Here is a 23,979-nt window from a genome sequence, read left to right as displayed (position 1 = left end):
AAGCAAAACTATAAGGACAGAGAAAAGATCAGTGGTCACCAGAGGTTAGGGGTGTGTGTTGGGTTTGACCACAAAGTGGAAATGTAGGGGCAACGTTTCAGGTGAGGGAACTGTTGTGTGTGGTAATCATGGCAGTAGTTGTACAACTCTATGAATTTGTCAAAACTCACAAAACCACACACAAGACAAAAATGGAATTTTATTGCATGTAAGTTTTTTAAAAGAAAGCTGGCATGGCTATATTAATATTAGAAAATAAGAGCAGAAATCAATGACATGGAAAATAGAAAAACAATTAAGAATATAAATGTAACCAAAAGCCAGTTCTTTAAAAGGTTAGGAAAACTGATAAACCTCTTGCTAGATTGATCAAGAAAAAAAAAGACATGAATTACTGACATCAAGAACAACACTTGTTGTTCACTATAGATTCTACAGACATTAAAAGTATAAAAAGGAAATATGATGAACAACTTTATGCCAGTAAATTCAGAAATATACAAATTCATTGAAAGATATAAACTGCCTAAGTTGATAACTACTAATTGATAACCTGAATAGCCCCATATCTATTAATGATATTGAATTGGAAGGTGAGGGCTTTCAGATTAAAACTAAATAAAACAAAAACAAAAACATATAAACAAAAAACTCCAGGCCTAGCTGGCTTCACTGGTGAAATCTGCCGAAGATTTGTAAAAGAAATAAGACCAACTCTACTCAAGCTCTTCTGGAAAACAGAAAAGAAGGAAGCACTTCCCAGTTCATTTAATTATTTCATAATTTTAAAAACACCAAATGGAGGGACTTCCCTGGTGGTGCAGTGGTTAAGAATCCGCCTGCCAATGCAGGGAACATGCGTTCAATCCCTGGTCTGGGAAGATCCCACATGCCACGGAGCAACTAAGTCCATGAGCCACAACTACTGAGCCTGCGCTCTAGAGCCCATGAACCACAACTACTGAAGCCCGTGTGCCTAGAGCCCGTGCTCCACAGCAAGAGAAGCCACCACACCGCAACGAAGCGTAGTCCCCACTCGCTACAACTAGAGAAAGCCCGTGTGCAGCAGCGAAGACCCAACGCAGCCAAACATAAATAATAAATAAATGTATATTAAAAAAAAAGTCAAACATAAAAAAAAAAAACGACCAAATGGAGAGCAGTGCCCTCATTACTTACAAGGCCGCCAAATCAAAATCATTGCCCAAGAATTCCTCCAGCAGACTTGTATCCAGCGTCGGGTTCCCCAGAGTGCCACTGGCCCCTTGAGCTGCAAAGGCAAATTGAAAATCTTGAGATTCATGAATTTTTCAGAATGGCTAATCGCTAAAATTTCAAAGCAGCTAAATGGCATAATGCATTTATTGACAGTGTGGCCTTTCTTCCATTCAAATATCTCCTTCAGAAATCTTTTTAGATGTTACCCTCCTCGAGCAGCCTTCCCTGACTGTCCAAGGCAGGTTTAGGTGCTTTTTTATGTGCATTCATTAACACCATGTACTTTGCCTTACACACTATTATAATTGCTTGCTTTTGTGTTTATTCCTCTATCTAATGTCTTTAAGGGCGAGGACTATGTCTTTCTTATTGTATCTATGTTATGAAAAAGGCAGCAATTAACATTTATTGGCTAGCTGGCTGGCTGGCTGGATGAATGGATAGACTGATGATTGGCATGTTGGTCTGATAGATTACTTCCAGTTAAGTTCAAGAAGTTCAATATCTTGCTTCACATTTTTGTTAGACTTCCCAAAATGCAACACAATAGTTCTGTCCTTTTTCTTGATTTACAAAATGAAAATAAGCTTATTGGTTTCTTTCTGACCATAACAAAGACACTAGAATTTTTAAAGAATATAAAATATAGGGATTTCCCTGGTGGTCCAGTGGCTAAGACTCTGCGCTCCCAATGCAGGGGGCCCAGGTTCGATCCCTGGTCAGGGAACTAGATCCCACATGCCGCAACTAAGAGTTCACATGCTGCAACTAAAGATCCTGCATGCTGCAACTAAGACCTGGTGCAGCCAAATAAATAAATAAATATATACATAACAAAAAAAGAATATAAAATATAAAAATATGTTATAAAGAAGACAAAACAATCTTTCTTTGCAGATAACATGACTCTATACCTAGAAAATTCAAGAGAAACAACTGACGATTAGAAATGATCAGAAAAGTAAATAAATGGTTAAAGTTAAATATAAAAACTAATTACTTTCGCATGTACAAAAAAATAACCAGTCAAAAATTCAGATAAATATAATGAAAAAAAAAGAAGATTCCATTCAAAATAACAAAAAGCCTAAAATATCTAAACATATATTTAGGGACAACATATTTTTTTAAAAAGCTAATAAACTCTATGAAGGGTCATAAGAAGAGATTTCAATAAATGGAAAGAACTTCATTGTTCTTAGACTGAAAGATTCAATATTGCAAAGCTTTTACTAGACATTATTTATGATGTCTGCCAAATACACAGTCATTTTCTGAGAACTTTCGCCTTATAAAAACAGTCTCCTGCAACCTTTACAGGCACTTGAATCAGAAAGAAAAAATCCATTGGTTGGCCAGTGACCACTTCAGTTATTTCTCCCAAAATTCAAACTAATAGACTTTAAAGCTGGTGGTTGAGATTAAGTCACCTAATAGCTAAGGCAGAGGACAGGAGTGATAGTCTAAATATTTCTGCCAGGTCCTTTACCCAGGTCCTTCATGATTTTTTACCCTTAATAAGGCTGGTTGTTCCCCTTCTACTCTAATTACATGACAAAGTCCTGTATACATCCAATAAACCCTTTTGAATTGGTTTGTATGTTATCTGAAATCAAATAATCCTCAAGGAAAATGTTCTGAAGTTCATCTGGAAAAATAAATACATAAAAATGACCAGAAAAATTAGGGAGGAAGGGGGTAAATAAGTACTGAGAAACACACAAGTGAACACATCAAAGGAACACAAACAAGTCCAGGATATATCAAGAAATATTATATATATATGGAACATATATTTTATACTTATATATGGAACATATATTTTATACTTATATAAATATTATATATATATATACACACACACGATAGATGCATGATAAGCATATCCTTTGACACTAGTGAGGAAAGATTCATTATTCAATAAATGTTGTAGGGAATACTGATTATACATTTGGGAGAAAAAAAACCTGGATCATTTTCCTGCTTCCGCACCAAATCTGCGGATAGATCAAAGATTTCAACATAAATAAATGAAACGATAGAAAGAAAACATCAGTGACTATTCTTATGATTTTGACATAAAGAAGGTTTTCCCAAGCATGGCATGAAAGCCAAAAACTATTTTTAAAAAAAGATTGATAAAATTTTACTTTATCCTTTTTTTGAGGAGAGAAGAATGTTTCACATTTTACTTTGAAATAATTTCTATCCTAAAGAGAAGCTACAGGGTTTCCCTGGTGGCGCAGTGGTTGAGAGTCCGCCTGCCAATGCAGGGGACACTGGTTTGTGCCCCGGTCTGGGAAGATCCCACATGCCGCGGAGCGACTGGGCCCGTGAGCCATGGCCGCTGAGCCTGCGCGTCTGGAGCCTGTGCTCCGCAACGGGAGAGGCCACAACAGTGAGAGGCCCGCGTACCGCAAAAAAAAAAAAAAAAGAGAAGCTACAAGAATACAAAGGAAGTCACATATACCCTTCACTCATATTCATCATTATTAACATTGTGCTACATTTGCATTATTCTCTCTGTCTTGTCTCTTTCTCTCTCTCTCTCTCTCACACACACACACACAAAACACAATGATACACACCCACCTATACATACCATTCTGAACCATTTGAGAACAAGTGCCTTTACCCGTGAATACTTCAGTATATATTCCTAGGTACAAAAACATTATCTTCACAACCACAATTAAATTATCAAAATCCGAAAACTTAACATTGACACAGTTTTATTGTACAATCTACATTCCATATTCAAATTTTGTCAACTGTCTCAATAACGTCATTTATAGCATTTTTTTCTGGTCCAGAATTCAATCCAGTATAACATAGTACATGTAGCTGTCATGCCTCTTTAGATATTTTTTGAAGTGTGTAGGCTAACTGTTTTACAGAACGCCTCTCAATTCTTGTTTGCCTCATATCTTCTCAAGGTTAAATTCAAGTTTTGTATGTTTGGCAAGAATATTACACAAATGATATTATGTCTCTCTTAGTGCCTTATATCAGGAGGATCACAGTGTCTCATTATTGATGTTAATTTTCATCCCTTGGTTAAGGTACTATCTGCCAACTTTCTCCACTATAAAGTTACTACTATTTTTTTTGTAATTTGTGGCAAGATACTTTGAGATTGTGCAAATATTTTGTTCCACATTAAATTTTTATCTAATAGTTTTAGTATCCATTCGTGATCATAAGCATTTTAATCCGTGAAAAAAGTTAAAGACCAAGTGAGGAATATTTTCAATATACGTGAAAAAGAGTAAATATCCATAATATCCAAAATGTTCTTTCAAATCAATAAGGGAACAGCTACACCCCAACAGAAAATAGTAAAGGGCTTTAAAAGGCAGTTCATAAAATAAAAAATCAAATTGGTTAATAAATGCACAAAACATGTTAAACATTAGTAAGAAACAGAATTTAAAATATGAGAAAATTTTCTTTTTGCCTACCAAATTGGCATATATTCAAGGAATTAATAAAATCCACTGTTAATGCTGATGGAAATAAGATAACCCTCTTATGCACTGCTGATAGGAGTATATATTAAATAATCTGTCTGCAAAGTGTTTAGCATACGTTTCCAAAAAGAAAGAATGTGCATGTATACTTTGATCCAGAAATTCCACTTAATACACTTACGATAATACACTTAATAACAGAAAATTGAGAATAAATGACCCTTTTTTTTTTAACATCTTTATTGGAGTATAACTGCTTTACAATGGTGTGTTAGTTTCTGCTGTATAACAAAGTGAATCAGCTATATGTATACATATATCCCCATATCCCCTTCCTCTTGCATCTCCCTCCCACCCTCCCTATCCCACCCTTCTAGTGGGACACAAAGCACCGAAATGACCTCCCTGTGCTATGCAGCTGCTTCCCACTAGCTATCTATTTTACATTTGGTAGTGTATATATGTCAATGCCACTCTCCCACTTCGTCCCAGCTTACCCTTCCCCCTCCCTGTGTCCTCAAGTCCATCCTCTACATCTGCATCTTTGAGAATAAATGACCATTAATTGACATTCATTCAATGAAATATCAATACTCTGCAGCCATTCAATAAATTCTACAGCGTTTCAAGAGAAGGTGGCTTGCAAAATCTTATACCCACCCAATTTGTTTTCAAACGTAAAGGCAACAGACAATTCCAAAATTTAAAAGTTCAGGGTATAAAGCCCCCATGACTTCCTCTTGAAAATAATTCCTTGACAGTGAAATTCAGCCAAGCAAAACATGAATCAAAATAAAGAACTCAGAAATTTAGAAATCAAAGAGGAAAAACTATGGTGAACAGTGAATTCATATAAATATAAGGAATATATCTATATAAATATAGGGATAGATATAAATATATCATATAAATATAGGGAATATCTATATATAATATATCATAAATATATAATATATATTATATATTATGATATATGATATATTATATCATATATGATATCATATATCATGTATGATATCATATATCATATATGATATCATATATGATATCATATATCATAAATATAATATATCATAAATATATAAATATATCATTTATATATATTATATATAAATATATAATATATCATATAAATATAGGGAATATCTGAGGGAATTATGGTTACAGATCAAAATGTAAAAGTAATAAACCCTTAAAAAGGAAAAAATATCAGCAACAAAGATTAGAAGGTAGGGTGAGGGAAAATGGGAAGAGATGTGGTATTAATCACCTTATTATTCATATCTCAGAGTTCATCTTCATTACCCTAAACCTGAACCACTTAATAAAAAAATAACTATTCCAACTTTGTAGTAACTTTTAAATCCCCTTTCTTAATCTTGGAAGACTCCTTTAGAACTGATATCTCTAACAGCAAAGAAATAATTATTTAAATTCTGTAATTCCTTCAGTTTCCCTTCTTTTTATTCCATTAAATTCAACTAAAATTAATATTTTATATTATATTTAATATTTTCTTTAAATAGTGCATGTGAGCTAAGATCCATTTCTTACTAAGTTATTTCTACTATCTAATTATCCATCCTTCTATCTGCAGCTATTCATAGAAAGATGATGAAATAATATTCCACCATAGTTGACACTAGTTAGATGGTAGAATGTAGAATGAGTTATCTTTTTTTTTAAATCCCTACTATACGCTTTGGAAAATTATTTTGCACAATTTTGAATAAAATGATTTTCTAAAAAAGTAGGCAATCAAATTGCTAAAATAAACGAAAAAATATAGAAAAAGTCTAAACTGACAAACCCTGGAGTAAATAGAGAAAATGTCCACTCATGACCATCCCCCCACCCTTGCATAAAAGATAAAAGTCCCAATGGCATCATGGGTCATGCTTCTAAAACTCTAACAAGGTGATAATTCCTCTGCCATTTTCACAATTCTGGAACATAGAAAAAAAGAGAAGTACCCAAAATTTTTTATGAAGCCAGCATAAAACTGATGCCAAAAGCTGACAGAGATGAGATGCATAAAGAAAACTACAGACTAATATCATTTGTGAATAATATACCAAAATCCTAAATAAGATGCCATCAAATAGAATTTAACATTTCCATTAAGAGAAAAATTCATCAAGAAACAAAAAGATAATTCAATATTGGAATTCATATATCAAAGGTAAAACAGTATTTGACCTTCTCAACTGATGCCAAGAAGGCATTAAACATTCAATATTGATTCCAATGAATACATGCTTAAGATTATATATATTTATACACATACATATACACGTATCTATATCTCTCGTATACATATATGTGATAGAAAACCTACATTAAATAACAGCATCACGTTCAATGGTTAGAAAATTAGAACTATTTTCGTTAATATTAGAAATATGTATTTTCATTACCTCGCTATTACACAATGTGTCAACACCCCTAAATTAATCTATACATTTAAAACATCCACAATAAAAAATATCTTAAAATAACAAAATGATTCTAAAGTGTAATAATGTAAAAATGCCCAGGAAAATAAAATAGAATAGGATCTGAAACAACTGGTATTCTTTTTGCTTTTGCCAACAGTGGTAAGCCAAAAGTTTTTTCTTTCATTGTAATGAAATCTGAAATAGATTATCGATAATTTAATGAGAACTTTGTTAAACTCTGTGGACTTTTTTTCCAGGTATAATTTAAATATGCAATACTTCAGCTGTCTATCCTGCACACCCATAACCCTCATGTAATCCAGAGCCTTGAATTCTTCCCATGGGTAAGGTACCTTTGCACTAGATCCCTGCACTGGTTATAGGAGGTATAGGAGGGCCATTTCATCTTTATCTTTGGGCTTGCTAATTCATCCAAGGGCATTAAAACAAAATTTTAAAAATCTTGAGCACCTCCCAAATGGTAAAAATTGATGGGTGCCAGAGACAGGTGGAAGGGAGGAAGAAAAAAAGAGAAGGGAAAGGGAAGAGAAGAGAGATTGCCAACTCCATTCAGTGACAAGAACTCAGAGGGAAATGGATGGAAGATATTTTTAAAAGTTGAGATGGTCAGAGATGACCTCATAGTGGAGTTTTGTCTTGAGCTAGACTTTGAAGGAAGAAAGAGCAAGACAAGGCTCATTCATTCTTTATTAAGCACCTACTATGTGCCAAGCACTGTACAAGGTTCTGAGGACACAGCCATGAAAAAAATTAACACGATCCCCTCAGGAGGCTTGGAGTCTAATGGAGGGAAAGGTAGCAACAGTGGGGAAGGACTTACATGACATATGAGAAACAATAAATAAACAGGATCTTTTCGGGTGGTGATGAAAACAGAACAGAGTGGCATGATAGATGGTGGGGGAAGGAGCTCCTTTCAGTGTGTAGGGCTTTCTCAGGAAGGAGCCAGCCATGCAAACATCAAGGGCAGAGCATGCCAGGTAGAGGGAACAGCACCGCGAGAGCCCAGGGCTGGACTGTGCTTGCGTGTTTGAGAAACAAATCATTCCAGTGTGGCCAGAGCACAGGAGCACGGGGCGGGGTAGGGCGGGGAGAGGAGGTGGCCAGAGCAATGAGAAGCCTTTGGAAAGTGAAATAATATGCTTTAATATGCTTTTATAAAAAGGTCACTCTGGTTGCTTTGAGGGAAAGGACTATAAGGGAACAAGAACAGAAGAAGGGAGGTCAACTTGCACGCTATCGCGGTTGTTCAGGGACTTTCAGAGGGAATTCTTACTCTGGACCAAGCAAAAGAAGAAGCACTTTGCCCGACCTCGTCAATCCTCATGACAGCCCTAGGGGGTGGACATTAATATTATTCCCAGTGTACAGAGAAGGCAAAGTGATTACACAGGTTAACTAGCTTGCCCAGGGTCACACAGCTAGTAAGTGACCTGCAGGGAAGCCAACGAGACCTACCCTGATTCTTGAGGGTGTTCTCACCCCCAGCCCCATTACTCCCACACCTCGTCCCGTGTTCCTCTTCCTTTCCCAACAATGCCAGCCAACTGCAGACAAGCAACTTGACACTACTACTTCACTGGGCTTTGGTCAAGCCAATTGCTAAGAGAAGCAGATGGAGGAAAAGATCTGTTTAGTTTCCCACTGAAGCCCCTGCTGGTGTCCAATCTGCTTTATACAGCACCGCCCCCCGCCCAACAAACACATACACACAATTCCCCACATAGAAGTAGGAAGTGGCCCATAGATTCTCAGACCTGACCTTTGTGCCACTTGCTTTACATCACTCACCCTCTCCAACCTCCATCACCAGGTAGAAATAAGAGATGGTCCACAGCATACAGGACCTGCCCGTGTGGCTTGTGCAAACCTCTTAATGAACAAGGATAGATGAGCCCTGGAGTAGCTGACTTTCTCTAGGACTCCAAAGTCACAGCTGTGCTTTCCAGACCCTAAGGAAATTCCTCAACAAGATAAATCCACAGTGTCAGATAAAACGGTGTTCAGGAGGTTCTGCACACACAGGGCAACACTCAAAAGCCTCTTAAAATAAGTTGCATGCTTTTAAAAATAATCACTTTGCTCTAAATGTCTTAAACGCTGGTTTATAACACCCAAACCTGCAAAGAGTGTGTCCTTGGGCATCCCGCCCCGTCATGGAGGCTCAGTTTCAGACCTCGATTCCAACCTTTTCTACGTTTCTGTCTGTGGCCGGGAAGGGCTGTCACAGTTTTGCTCACAAACGCAGAAGCTACCCAGGCCTCCGGGGAGTGCCGGAGAACTGCTCTAGGAAACAAGGGCCCCCCTTCTTCACCCTAGTTTTCTGCCTTCCCTTCCAGGCACGCAACAGCTGCAGAATGGTCACCTGTGCTGTTGCCCTTGGCCTTACAAGGCAGACAAGAAAAAAGGGAGTGGTTATGAGGATCAACCCACCAGGGACGCCCCAGACACATCTAAGTTGCATCCGCAAGACCCGCTGATAGACATACACATGCCTTTGGGGAAACAGGGCTTCTCCAAAGGTATGGATAGGGTGTACCCAGCAAGGACCTCCCTTTCTGCTTCCCACCCACCTGCCCAGCCGCCACCGCCCCCCAGTCCTGTGTAAGGACACTTCTTCTTTCCACCCTAGGGACTCCCTTCCCACATCACATCCCCAAACCCAGACACCCCCCTCCCTTCTTGATCTACTCTTTTGCCCTTTGTCCCAAAACAGTGCTGCCCAGAGTATTCAAACGACAGGCAAGATGACAAAAGTTGTCTGTTACAGCAGCTCTAGGTATTTTAAAGATTCTAAAAAGCGACAATGAGTGTCTCCCCCTTCCCCCTTTGATTGCCCTTTAAAGTTAAACATATAGTTTCCCTCTGATGTGCCAGGGCTCATGAGGAACTGGAGCTGAAATGTTCATGCTCTTCCAAAGAAGGAGGAAGGGGGAAGCAGAGGAGAAGTCGGAGGAGAAACCAGACCCTCATTTGCTAAGGTTACTTTTGTCTTGAAAATCCACTGAAAATAAAACTGGATTTAAAATCTAATGTCAGTGGTGAGAGCCACAGCCCGTTCAGTTAGCTAGTGGAGATAACATTTTCCCAGAGACATTTCCAATCATTAAAAGACTAATTGTTTCACTCATTTATTCAACATTGACTTAGTGTTCACCATGTGTCCAGGAATAAAATTGGGGACGAGCTCACAGTCCAGCAAAAGGGACAGGAAGATTGGCCACAGCAGCAGAGGGTGATAAGTGCCGGGATGGCGGTGGGCATCCTACTGCAGGAGCCTTTTTGTTAGGCTGGCCGGGCTGGGGCAAGGGCTTCCTGCAGGTAACACTTGAGAGGAATTTTTAAGGATAAGCAGAAGGTGATTTAAAAAAACATTCCAGGAACTGAAAAGAGTATGTGCCAATGAATTCATGGAGTCAGCAGCAGGACTCCCGTGGAACTGAGTGTGCGGTCTGGCCAGAGCTGGAAGGCAGGCGAAGAACGCGGCACAGACAGAACAGCACCCTTCACGGACCCCGCTGCAAGCTCTGTGTACTTTTATTTCAGCCACTGTAGAAATTACATGTGGTGTGTCTGTTTCTCCACTCAACTTTAAGCCCCTCCAGGGTAGAAACTGCCTCTTTCTATACAGATCCTACACACCCAGAACAAGGCCTGGAATGTGGTAGTTATTCAATAAATATTGAATTTCTCAGATAAGTAATAACATTTGAATGAATAAATGTGATTATGAATGGTGGAAGGTGTATCTGGAGAAACTGGCGTATCTCAGAAACCTGATCATGAAGGTTCATAGGTATCAAGGTAAGGAATTTGCCTTACGGGTTATGAAGACATTGCAATTTTTCATCAGACATGATCAGGTTTATATTTCTGAAAGGCCTTTCTGCCTGCTCTTGGGAGTGAAGCTGGGTGAGACCAGAGCAAAGAGACTAGTCAAGGACACTGCCAGCATTAGCCTTCCCTCACTAAGTCACCCAACACACAATCAACGGGCACCTGCTGTGGAGCAGGCACAGTGCCAAGTGCTAGAGACACAAAGACAAGGGTGACTTAGTAGTTAAGGGTCCTGGTTCTACAATCAGGCCTTAGGTCAATTCTGGCCGAAACATTTCCCAGCTGTGCAACCTTGGGCAAATTACCTACCCTCTCTGTGCTTCAGTTTCCTTATCTATAGAATAGGGATAATAAGAGCATTTCCTTCACGGAGTTGTGAGGATTAAATGAGATAATGCATATAAGGTGCTTAGCACAGTTCCCAGCTCAATAAATACTACCCTTTGTCATAACCATCAGTTGCTGTGCTCAAGAGGTTCATAAACCAATGAGAAAGACTGACATAAAGGCATACCATAGTGCTCGATGTGACAACTGAGTGTACACAGAGCATTACAGGTCACCTAAATGATTCAACAGGAGCAAAAGGGTGCCAGGTAAAGCTTCCAGGAACGGGGTCCATGAGGCTTGAACTGTCCTCAGGGGCAGATCCTGGAGCCTTGAATGCCATGAAATTCTGATCTGGTGCAGTGGAAGTGGGGTCAGGAAGGTGGAAGAGTGTGCAGTGGCGTGCTGGAGCCAGCTCGTACAAGCTTGGGCACATCTCTTCCCAATTCCATATTTAGAGTCTTCACGTTAGTAACTTGAAATCGGCAATAGTGGGAAGATTTACACCATGGAAATATTACAAATTGAGAATTTCTTTCCAAAGATTTGGTTGTTAAACATTTACCAGCATACCCCTGGCTGTGAGTAGTATTTGAGAGGAGAATCCTACTGGACTTTGTTACTGACTGGATTCTCCCATCTCTGTTTTGGTGGCTGGGTAGGAGGTGGTGTTGGTGCCTTGAGATAGGCAACAGGAGAGAACTGGCTGAGGAGACTGGAAGGAGCTGGAGGGGTTCATCTGCTCCAGGTCATGTCATGTCAATCCTGTTTTTGCACTCTTGGAGAGAGAAGTGAACTGCAGGGCACTGCCCCCAAGAAAACCTCCACCTAATGACCTGGAATCCCAGAAGTCTCCCCAGTCTTCCTTGTACACGTAGTCCTGCACTGATCCAGGAAGAAGCTAATCAGTTCTTTCAAGCAGAGTTAACATGACCCATTGTTGGAAACAGTGACCAAATTAAAAGACTGTCTCTGGACTTTAACATGATATGAATCACCTGAAACTTACATGCCTGATACTCACAAGATAAAATGAAAATTAACCTTTATTCAACTTGAGTAAATAAATGGTTCAAGCACGTTGTGTAACAGGATGGCAACACCCACATGGCTTTTCAATAACTGTCACAGACACAAAATTCTAGAAAGGATTGCTGAACACTTGGCTGCTGGCCTCTGAGAACAGCAGAAGACATCCAGGAGCCTGCAAGTGCCCACCAAGAACAAGTGCTGTGGATGGATTTCATCTGCTTTCCTGATCAGCAGATTAAGAGCCTGTGCATGGAAATGTATACCTTGATTTCAACTAGACCCTTAACAAAATTGTTAACTCACCCATCCAATAATAAATATTTAATGAAGTGCATGTGCTAGGCACTGGGATACAACAGTGAGCAACACGCAATCTTACCCTCAAGCCAGGGGACGGGAGCACAGACAGTAAAAAGGCAGGACTAACACAATGTGGTACCTCAGGCCCAGGAGACACATAAGAGGGCCTTCCAATCCAACTGGGGGGAGGGCAGTCAAGGATGGCTATACTTGTAGCTAAGACAGAGAAAGGTAAAAGAAATTACATTAGAATTAGGTGAATTTGTATCTGGGAGAACTGAACCCTAACATGCTAACCCGGAGAAAATCCTAAAATGTACTATAAAATGACTCTGCTCTCATCCTTCTCAATAATGCTATTTGTGATTTGGACAAGTATAGAAAAGGCAAACCTGCCATGTATGCAAATGGCCTGAAGGAGATGAACAAGGTAAAAATACAGTATAAAAGACTCAGGTCACTAGAGATTGTCACACTGAATGAAGTAAGTCAGACAGAGAAAGACGAATATCATATGATATCGCTTATGTGTGGAATCTAAAAAAATGGTACAAATGAACCTATTTACAAAACAGAAATTGAGTCACAGGTGTAGAAAACAAACTTATTTGTTACCAAGGTGGAAGCAGGGGAGAGAGATAAATTGGGAGATTGGGATTGACATAGACATAGTACCATACATAAAATAGTTAACTACTAAGAACCTATAGCACAGGGAACTCTATTCACTACTCTGTGATGACCCATATGGGAATAGAATTAAAAAAAAGAATGGATATATTTATATGTATAACTGACTCATTTTTGCTGTACAGCAGAAACTAACACAACGTTGTAAATCAACTATACGCCAATAAAAAAAAAAAGAGTCAGGTCAAATCTTGGCAACTGGATTGATGGCTGACTCTGACACGATGGAATTTAGTAGATTAAGCATTCAGCTTTCCATTGATTTTTTTCCATTATGTAAATATGAGATGGGGAAACTTGGCTTTTGTGTAAATAAGTGATAAAGACATCAGTTTAATTTTGTCATCATGAAGAAGTATTGGGGAGACAAAGAAACTAATGTAGGCTTATAATAATGAAAGCACTGAGGACAGAACTGGGAGGGTAAGGTCCCTGTTCCTCTAGGCACAGGTCCAATCTTGATGACCTGGGCCCCATACCTTAAGAGGAATGTGGACAAATAGTAGGGTGTCTGGCGGAGATCCAACAAAGCAGGAAAGAATCAGAAGTCAAGCCACATGAGAGACGGTCAATGGAGAATAATAATACTTGGTAAATTTGTTGAGCACATTTTACGTACCAATACCTTGCTAAGAATTTTACATTTACTTTTTCACTTAATCCGAACAATAATTTTATTGTCAGATAGGTCTAGTACTACTCCCATTTTTCAGAGGAGCAAACAGCCTCAGCAAGCTTAAGTAACTTGCTCAAGTCGCAATAACACAGTTGTTATTGCAGGGGTTCTTACTGCAGTGTTTTCTACTGTAACATAACATACATATTCCTGAACCACCCTGCCTTCTGCAAAATCATGCAAAATAATGAAAGAAAGTTGGGTTGGAGCAAACCAGTCAAAAACTAATAAAAACAATAACATTCCTAATAGAAATTTAAAGGACACATCAAACTATAATTAATATTGTTAAGTACTTCAGAAAATATAGGAATTTACCCTTTATAAAAAGGTTGTTGGAAGAGTTATGGTTGCTGAATTATGAGGGCAAGGGAAGAGGGAGGAGGCCACTGAGATTAGGATAACTGGTTTAGATCAATTACATTAGAACCTATCCTTCCTGGGCTCAAGGACTCTCCTCTGTCTGAACAGATTAAGCTTCTGTTAGGAGGAAAGAAGGTGGAACGGCTGATGGTGCCTGCCATTTATAACTTAGAAATATAGATCTAAGATCTTTCAGCATTAACATTATTACAGTTCCACGTGACTGTGTCCTGTATTGCTTTTTCACAAACCCAGGGTCGCTCAGTGTAAATAATAAATGACGGCTGGTTGGCTCGGTACCTTTTAAGATCTGCCCTTGTGGCACAGCTTCTGGGTGAATAATCTAACAATTGGTAGGATTTAAGGTAGGAGAGGGAAACGGTCTGTCTACTGCATTAGGTATCTCAATTTTCATGAAAGTGTTTCAGTGTCTTCACTAGCTGATTATCAGGTTCATACTTATTCTCCTTTTAAATTAATTATTTGAAATATAAACTAAGCAAGATCCTCTGGCCTTTCTGGGAGCCTGGGGATTCATTTCTCCAGGAGTTTTGGAACCTTACAACTAAGCCTCCTCCCAGCCCTTCAACATGAAGGTTAAGCTTTGTCCATTTTCTTTTCAAAAGCACATACTAATGTTAATACATACAGGAATAATAAAACAAAAGAAGAGAAATAAAACATAATCAACTGCATGTTAACCAATATTAATTTTTAACCATGGAAGACAAATTTGGGAAACTGAAACCGAGCACATTTCTTTTAAATGGTATAGAAATTCATCAAGGCCTCTCATTTATTTTATGCCCAGGGTTTGAAGAATTATTGTTGTGATTTGTTCTATTAGAAAGTCTAATTTTGCCAAAGACCAAAATGGAGGAGGAAGAGGAAGAAGGAAGAAGGAGAAAGAGAAGGATGAAGAGGAAGACATCCCAAAGGAAGGGAAGCCAAAGAGGAGACACCACACACAGGCTTTACAGGGGAGTTGGCTTATCTGCAACAGGCAGTGCTGAATATTAAATCAATGCCTCATGGGCAGACCCTGCACAAATTCAGGAAAATATGACAAGGAAGCTTCTCACCGTGTGGCTTTCAGGGTTCCTGCCTGCCTCGGCAATGCCTTCCTTCCTACCAACCCTCATAGGGAGGGGACAGCCCAGCAGAGCACTGGCTGAGGGCTGAGTCTTCAGCCAGGTGTAGGACAGGCTCATGTCCTCTCCGATGCAAGAAATAAAGGAGGGAAATCCAGAAGACTTGGGATCCTGAAAAGAGACCAGGCTTGGAGTTTATTTATTGACTCAGCAAATATGGTTGAGTGCCCACTATGTGCCAGTCCCTAGCTGCTGAGGCTACAGGAATGAATCAGACATAGTTCCTTCCTTCTAGCTGTCCACAGGAGACGGACACAGAAAAAGGCAATACATGCTTCGAAGGGTGAAATGCAAAGGTCTATGGAATATGTGCTAGCTCTGAAGGGAGGGTGCCAAAGCAGAGACCCCGAGAGTGAAAGGCAGTTAGCCAGGTGGACAAGGCGGGGGGCGAGGGTGTTCTGGAAGGAGGGAGCCCCATGTAACCTGGAGGCAAGGAAAGCAGGAGCTTTGGGAAATCGCAAGTCAGGCAGACTTGGGTTAAATTCCAGGTCTTGAAACTCTCTGGGACTGTTTCCTTATCAAAAAAAGGAGGTGGGTTTTATCACCTTAAAGCATTGCTTGCAGACTAAAAGTGATAACATCTATCTATAATCCCACTACTAACAGATTCTCTCCCTGACCGGACTGTATTCAGGCTCCCTTGAACTTTTCAGTGAGGTCTATTTCCATGTTTCTCTCTTCATTTTCCAGTTTTAGCAAGAATCATGATAAATCAGTTTAACCAGAATCCCTCGTCCTTCATATCTGATCACGCTCGATATCCATCGAGTTCCTCATCCTCCACCAGCCCCCAGGTGGTGTCAGATCACCGAGCCTACTTTCAGGAAGAATCTTGTTAGGCCAGTTTATGAAGAATCTCCCCCTTACCCTGCTCCTTGGCTATAATTTCCCACTTGCTGTATTTGGAGTTGAGCCCAATCTCTCTCACCCACTGCAAAATTCCATCCCAGTGGTTACTGCCTACTACGACAGTCCCTCCCTTGAATAAAGTCCTCCTTATCATGCTTTAACAAGAGTCATTGAATTTTTTCCTTTACTACTACTAGTGCTTGGTACATACTAAGTGTTCATTCCTTCCTATTCCTTCTCTGTTCTTCACCCCTACCCCAAACACAGGAGTCAGAAGAGTAAAACAACTGCTAAACTCAGGGAAGATCAGTTTCATCAAAGTAGGTGGTTAGGGGAAAGCCTGAAATATAGGCACTTGCTGGCTCTGTTCTGGAGAGGAGTCGGGTAGCCAGTGGCCAGTAGAGTATGTAGTAACTAGAGTTAAGTGAGGGAGAGGATAAAAAAGAGGAGTTTTCTCCAAAGATCTACCATGTTGACTTAAGTATTTTTCTGACATCGAGCCCTAGAATATGGAAGCCAATAAGCCAATACATGTCCTTACCCACTTTTTCCTTTGGGAAGGCAAAGTGGTATGCAGATGGAAAGAGCTCTGGGCTTGGAAGAAAAAGACAAAGCTTTGGCCACCAGCCCTGTGATTTTAGACACATCTGTCAACTTCTTTAAGGATCCATTTCTTTCACCATAAAAAGTCTTCCTCTCAGGGTTGCATGAGGGACCAATGAGTTGAAGGAAGTGAAAGAGTTTGTAAAATTTCAAACTCTATAAACAAGCATAATACAAATGGAAGCGTGAGAAGGAAACTTCGAAGATGGGTTAGGAAAGAACTGGCAAAATAAGGAACTGTAAAAATTGGTGGCTGGGTATGGATTTTGGGGTTTTTCCCCAACATTTCCATAAATAGCCAGTAAAAGGAGAACCAGGTCCTGAGCACGGTTTACAGCCCTGTCGTCCTCACCACCATGAAAGGTCCATTCAGATCTTCACACAGAAGCCTGCTTCTCCCAGGGGAAGGGAGAGAGATGTGTGTGTGTCTGTCTTATGCCCATGTAAATAAAAAGAAGAAACAGTAGTACTCCAAATGCTTCTTAAGGCACAGCACTTCTTGAGATGTGTGGATAATAGTGTCCCTCTTCTGGTCCATAGGAATTAGCCTAGTCACGCTAATAGCTAGCTCTTACACTTTTATATTCGGGCACAAAAATCGTCCCAAAGGACATTACTCTCAGCAGAAGAACCTTGACTAGTTGTTACCTTGTAGAATTTATAAGAAATAGTTTGTAGGTGTCATTTCTGCCTCTTCCCGCATATAAACATCTTATGTGACTTTACAGATTTGTTTCAAAGCAGCAAGCTTCTCTAACCCACACGGGAAGAAAAGAACGAGGATCCTTGTCTCCACACTTTCCATCCACAGAATCCCACTGCACACACAGAATGCACATGGGCCAAGAGAGTAAAATTCCCATCAAGATACTCTGATCTGCTTTTGTATTGTTTTAGTATGCACAAATAGAGAAATAGCTATGCAAATTTAAAAAACTGTTTCCATACATGCTTTTATAAGCTTTTAAAAATATTAGTTCAACTAGGATATTTTATAGGATGTTAAACAGTAATATATTCTTACGATTCTTTTGGGGTTCCCAACCTTTACTTACTGATTATCCACAGACAAAAATAATAGAAGTAATTAAAAGCTTTGATACCTTTCAAAGAATTAGGGAATTTAGTTATGTGCTTCAAAGCCAACTTCTCAAACCCTGCCAATGCATGGTTGAATAACCTGTTTGAGGTCAGCAGATAACATTTTTCATATGTATTTTACACCACCCTAGCCTTTTCCGAAAGACAACTGACAGATCAAAGAACTAGTTTTCTTACAGGTAGAGCATCACAGAATAGAGGTAAAATGAAACAAGTTCTCTCTTTAAACTGAGTTTGCAGTGTCCCAACTTCAGAACCTCTTACAGATTTACTATAAAATTAGGACAAGTGCTGTAGACTAGTCAAGAACAATGATAACAACTTATTCCTTTCAGCTTTGATTCAACCTCCAAACAAGGAATGCCCACTAACCCTTAAAGATATGGTATTAAGTTTCACTGTTCTGTTTTTTTCTGAAAAATGTTGATTTCAAGACCAACATGGAAAAGCTGAACCTTTTGCAATAAAAAGAAATACTCAGTACTTTGTCCTTTGTTGCTTGGCAACTAAAGGCTATAAATGGGTTTTACGATTATAAAGGCTCTGGAATTAATGTGAACACGAAAAGTTGTAATAACTCCCTGGGGACAGGAGTGTTTCTTTGAAAAAAAAGTATGAATATATATATGTAGCTTTTACTCATTCTTGTTTCAAAATAAATAGAGCAAGCAATTTTGTTTCTCCACACTTGCAAATGTTATAATAAAAATCAATAACCATCATTTACTTCATCATTTTAATATTTTATCATTAATGCTCACAACGCCAAGAGGAAGGTGTTATTATCTCCATTTTACAGGTGGAGAAAACTGAAACTTACAATGTTATGTTATTGGCCCAAGGTCACAAAATTCAGAAGCAGAGGAATCAGAATTTGAACCCAGGTCTGCCTGAACTAAGGCTTCTGCCATCAAGTGCATATCATAGAGATTTCTAGGAAGCATTTTTCTTGGCTTCTAATACTTGAGGATATTGATCATTTTAATCCCATGAGAGCGATACTATTTCCAATTACCAAGTCATATGATGTTAGCCTTAGAACACATTACTCCCCGTTGCTTTACATGACAATGGTTTCTTATATTGCTAATACCAAGGTGTCAAATATTGGGGTACCATCTTACTGGACTTTATGTCTTGAGCCTGGGTACCAAAAAGGACAATATTGAGAGTTAATATTTTCTACTACACTTCTGAGCAAACCCAACTTCCTAAATTCCCTCTGTGGATTCTTGTTTTGCATCAAGCAGTACTACAGGTCAGTGTTGGTGTTCTTATATCTTTGCATGCTTATTAGTAGCCTTATCTTTTGAGTTTCTGTAGCTGCCTGCTCCATGAACATAAACCACTGCCTTTTTACTGCTAGCACTTCATCTTATGGTGCCAGAGCTGGGCTTTGCCAAAAAATGCCACATGGCACTTAAGTTCCAACAGCTCACATCCCAGAATAATTTCATCTATACAATGGAATTACACGCACATTGTCACACACACACACAAGAGCTCTGGTTATTTTAAGAGGAGCCATTAAGTTCCAGCTAACTTTGCAGATGCCCCCTTGCAACCTGTTTGGAGGACACTGCAGAGTGGCAAGGAGCACAGGCCTTTGGAGAAAGACAGACATCTGTCCAACTCTAAGCTCTGATACATAATAGCTGTGTCACCTTGGGCAAGGTACAAACCTTTTCTGAATCTCTGTTTCTTCATCACTAAAATGATAACATTATTTGCCTGTTCATTTTGTTGTACAAATTAAGAATACATACAGCTAAAGGCCTTTGTATAAGGTCTAGCATAAAGTCAAGCATTCATTAAATGGTAGAGGTTTCCTTACTGATCACAGACGGCTTCCGGGAGCTCCATTAAAAGAATAAACATTTTTCTTAATTACAAAAGACTGATAATACTGTTTCATTGGGCAATAACTGTAGGTCAGGCACTATTCAAAGTACTTCACGTATATCATTTTACTTAATTCTCATTTTTCTCCTATGAAGTAATACCTGCTTCATTTAATAGATGAGGAAACAGTCTCAGAGAGACCCAGTCATTTGCTAAAGCAGCATCTCGAGTGCATGGTAGAGGAGGGATTTGAGCCCAGGGAAATCTGGATACAAAGCCTATGCTCTGACTACTGTGTCGCTCATCACCACACATGCAGGCTGGTGTCGGGAGCTCAGAGACAGTGTGCATGATGTGCACTGGTGCCCAGTTTCCAGAGCTGATATGGGTGGCCTGTGAAATGCAACCTCAGAAATGGGAAAGATGCTGTGATCAGATAAACTCCAAGATCATTCCTGCAACCCAGGGTCCATTACCTTGACTGGTTTCCTGGTGCCTAGATCTCTACTTTTGTCAAAACTAGAGAGTCTACTCTTCTGTTTTTCTCCTAGTATCTCCCAGTGACTCCCAGGTAATGATTATGAATCTCAGCTATAACTCATTTTGAGTTATAGCCTGAACCTCTCACGGAGGGACTGGGTTTTTGAATTCTCTCCATCCCCAGATAGCATCTCTGCCATGTTTCCTACTGAACACTACACCACCTCCACTCCCTTCCTGCTAATAAAGAGTTCTTTTTAGGGGAAACAGAGTTATCACACCTAGGGGAAGATATCTGCCATGGGTCACAGATCTAAGAGTAATCTACATAAAAAAATGTTTATGAGGAGCTGCGATTTCCCCCCCACCAGAGTTGATTCTGATATTAAAATATACATAAGGGGCTTCCCTGGTGGCACAGTGGTTGAGAGTTTGCCTGCCGATGCATGGGACACGGGTTCGTGCCCCGGTCCGGGAGGATCCCACATGCCGCGGAGCGGCTGGGCCCGTGAGACATGGCCTCTGAGCCTGTGCGTCCAGAGCCTGTGCTCCGCAGCGGGACAGGCCACAACAGTGAGAGGCCCGTGTACAGCAAAAAAAAAAATATATATATATATACATAAGAAAAGGAGCACAACCTTTGTATGATGCAATAAAGGTGCCTGCCTTTCTATCAGAAGTTTTGGTCAAGAATCTCTTTGACTTAACACATATTTAACAAATATTTCTTTTTTTTTTGTAACAGCTACATTCAAGACAATAAGCCTGCATAGATAATGAGACAAAGTCAGGTCCTCACCTGGAGGTACTCGCTATCTTCTGGGGAGATAGACAAGTAGACCTATAAACTAAACCTCAGCGCGAAAGGTGCACATCCAAAGGTACGGAAAAAGTGCTGGAGAAGCATGGAGAATTTTGCTTCACAGGATGAAGAAGTAGGAAAGTGCATTTGGGGCAAACAGCACAAACACCCAGTGTTATAAAAAGGTGTTTTTAAGAAACCATGAAAAGCTCAGCATAGCTGGGGTATAGAAACATTAATAACAATACTGATGATGATGATGGTGATAAACATAGTAACTGAGATACTGTTCTGAACCTCATGCATATTGAATCACTGAACCTTCACAATAACCTTATTAGATAGGTAGTAGTAGTATCTAATTTTATAGATACAGAACTGAGGCACAGAGAGATTAAGTAACTTGCCTAAGATCACATAGCTAGCAAGGGGCAGAGTCAGGATTAGAACTCTGGCCTTGGAACAAGCTCCTATCCACTACATTAAACTGCCTCTCACAACTGTGAGGATGGGGGAGTCTCAGAGATAAGGACACTGAAATGTTACCTTGGGACCATATGCTAAGCTCAGGCAATGGAGAGTCAACAGAAATGTTTAAGTAATGGCGTTCACGTGAGCCAATAGTGAAGTGGAAGGTGGTCAGCTCAGGGAAACAAATTAGGAGGCTCTTGCAAGAGGTGACGATCCAAAGGGGAGGCTGCAGTTGAAAACATTTAGCAACAGTTTGGTAAACAATTAGCTGTAGAGCATGGGAGGAGCCCGTAAGGGTGACACCCTGGTTTCTAGTTTGGGAGGTTTGGTGAACACCGAAGGGTGTATAGGAAGCAGCGAAGACTGGAATCAGGGAGGGGAAGGATAATGGGTTCCACTTTGAACGTACTGCTTTGGTGAAACTAAGGCACACTCGGCACATACGAGTGTACATTAAACACCTGTAACTATAGGTCTGGAATGTGGCAATAGGGTTGGGGAAATGCTGATCCATGGGAGTAAATGAAACCATTCAGGGTGAGTTTTTGGTGCTCAAAAATATTTAAAAAATATATCCTGTTTCCAAAACAGGACCCTGGGGCAGAGAAGGAGGAGGGTGTACTAGCGAGCGCCCCTGAGAGGTAACAGAGACACTGGATGAGAATCAGAGGCGAAGATGCCATGGGATCAAACAGGAAAGTTTCTGTGAGCAAACGTCGATGAAGAGAGGACACCAGGAGGATGAGGGCCGACGATCTTTAATACGATCTAGCAATTAGGAGAAATTTCAGAAGGGTAAGTTGGAGCAGAAGCCAGAGAAGATTGGGTTGAAAAGTGAATGGGATGTGAAGAATGAAGGGAGTGGGTATTTTTCAGAGTTTGGTGATGAAAGGGAGGAGAAAGATTGATGAATATTTGGAAGGAGAGGTAGAGTCAAGGAAAGAGATCTGAATCCCTTGCTGACCCACAGATAACTTAATTTCACTATTGTTCCCCTGAGGAAGTTCTGTTACTCTCTCCCTTCCCTTATATACATCAATTTTTTAAGGTATCTTTTAATTTAACCTAATTCCAGAATCTTTTTAGAAGCAGATAACCAACAGATGTTGACCCACTGCCAGGGGCTTCCTCCTATCAAACTGGGCACCACCTGGACCCCTGGAAGCATCTCTTCAAATGCCACTGATGTGGCCCCAGGGATAGAAGGAAGCCCAAAGTAGAGGAAATAACCACTTTTCCTGGCCAGGTCAACTGCTCAGGGAGACGGCATCTGATTTTCTATATCCACCATTAAAACTGAGAACAGACTTTTAAGAATTTGCTCCCTTTCTGGTTGCAGTATACTTTTATGGTGTAAATGATTACTGCTACTGTTACAGCTCAGAAGATGATGAAACAGGGATTTTTTTCATCATTGCTTTTTTTTTAAAAAAAATATTTATTTATTTGGTTGTGCCAGGTCTTAGTTGCAGCAGGCGGGCTCCTTAGTTGCAGGTCGTGGGCTCCTTAGCTGTGGCATACAAACTCTTAGTTGAGGCACGTATGTGGGATCTAGTTACCGACCAGGGATCAAACCCGGGCCCCCTGCATTGGGAGTGCAGAGTCCCAACCACTGCTCCACCAGGGAAGTCCCTCATCATTGCTTTTAATCATGCTATCAAATCTCCCTTTCCCATCCCTTAACAACATTTTGAGTAGAATCTGTTCCTAGATTCTTTGATTGTTAAAGCATGCTCCAGTCCAGAATCTCCCGCCTGGTTCAGAGCACACCCTCCTCAACTGTGGGCTGCTCCAGGCAGGGCAGGTGAGAGAAGCAGCCTCACCTGCCCTGGGGCTAGAGCAGAGTTTCTAAGCTCTTGTAGACCACAGACCTCACTGATCATCTGATGAAAACTACAGAGACTTTCCCTATAAGTATGTGCCTACACATATACACATTTCCACCCAATTTCAGAGGGTTCAAGTCCCCTCCAGAATCTCATCCCAAATTAAGGACTCTGAACAGAGAGTAACTTTTTTTATGTCAAAAAATGTAAATTAGTATCAGGTAGTGGTGATAGGGACAGTCTGCAGATGGATTTTTTTTTTAAAACTTCCTAGCAGATAATTTGGCAATACCAAAGACCAAAATTAAAAAAAAAATACTATGTTCCAACAATTATATTTTGGGGAGATTCATACAAAGTTAATAACTAAGGGTTTGGGGGGAAATTGTTATAATGGTATGTATTTAACAGGGAAAAACCTAGCACAAGCCTACATGTCCAATGATAAGAAATGGTTAAATTATGGAACATCTCAAATAAAG

The 23,979-nt window shown here is 39.9% G+C and overlaps 1 protein-coding gene across 1 annotated transcript in view; it reads right to left on the bottom strand.

The window, feature by feature from the left end:
- Positions 1 to 23,979, bottom strand: part of MYRFL (myelin regulatory factor like) — a 115,779-nt gene that overhangs the window by 76,296 nt on the left and 15,504 nt on the right. The window contains exon 2 of the mRNA XM_012537447.3: positions 1,180 to 1,270. Coding sequence (XP_012392901.1) covers positions 1,180 to 1,270 — 91 coding nt within the window. The remainder of the gene's footprint in view (positions 1 to 1,179; positions 1,271 to 23,979) is intronic.

This window comes from Orcinus orca, chromosome 11 (genome assembly GCF_937001465.1).
Source record: "Orcinus orca chromosome 11, mOrcOrc1.1, whole genome shotgun sequence".
In the NCBI taxonomy this organism is placed as follows: domain Eukaryota; kingdom Metazoa; phylum Chordata; class Mammalia; order Artiodactyla; family Delphinidae; genus Orcinus; species Orcinus orca.
Note: the sequence above shows the minus strand (reverse complement) of the source record. Positions and strands in the feature narration are given on the sequence as shown.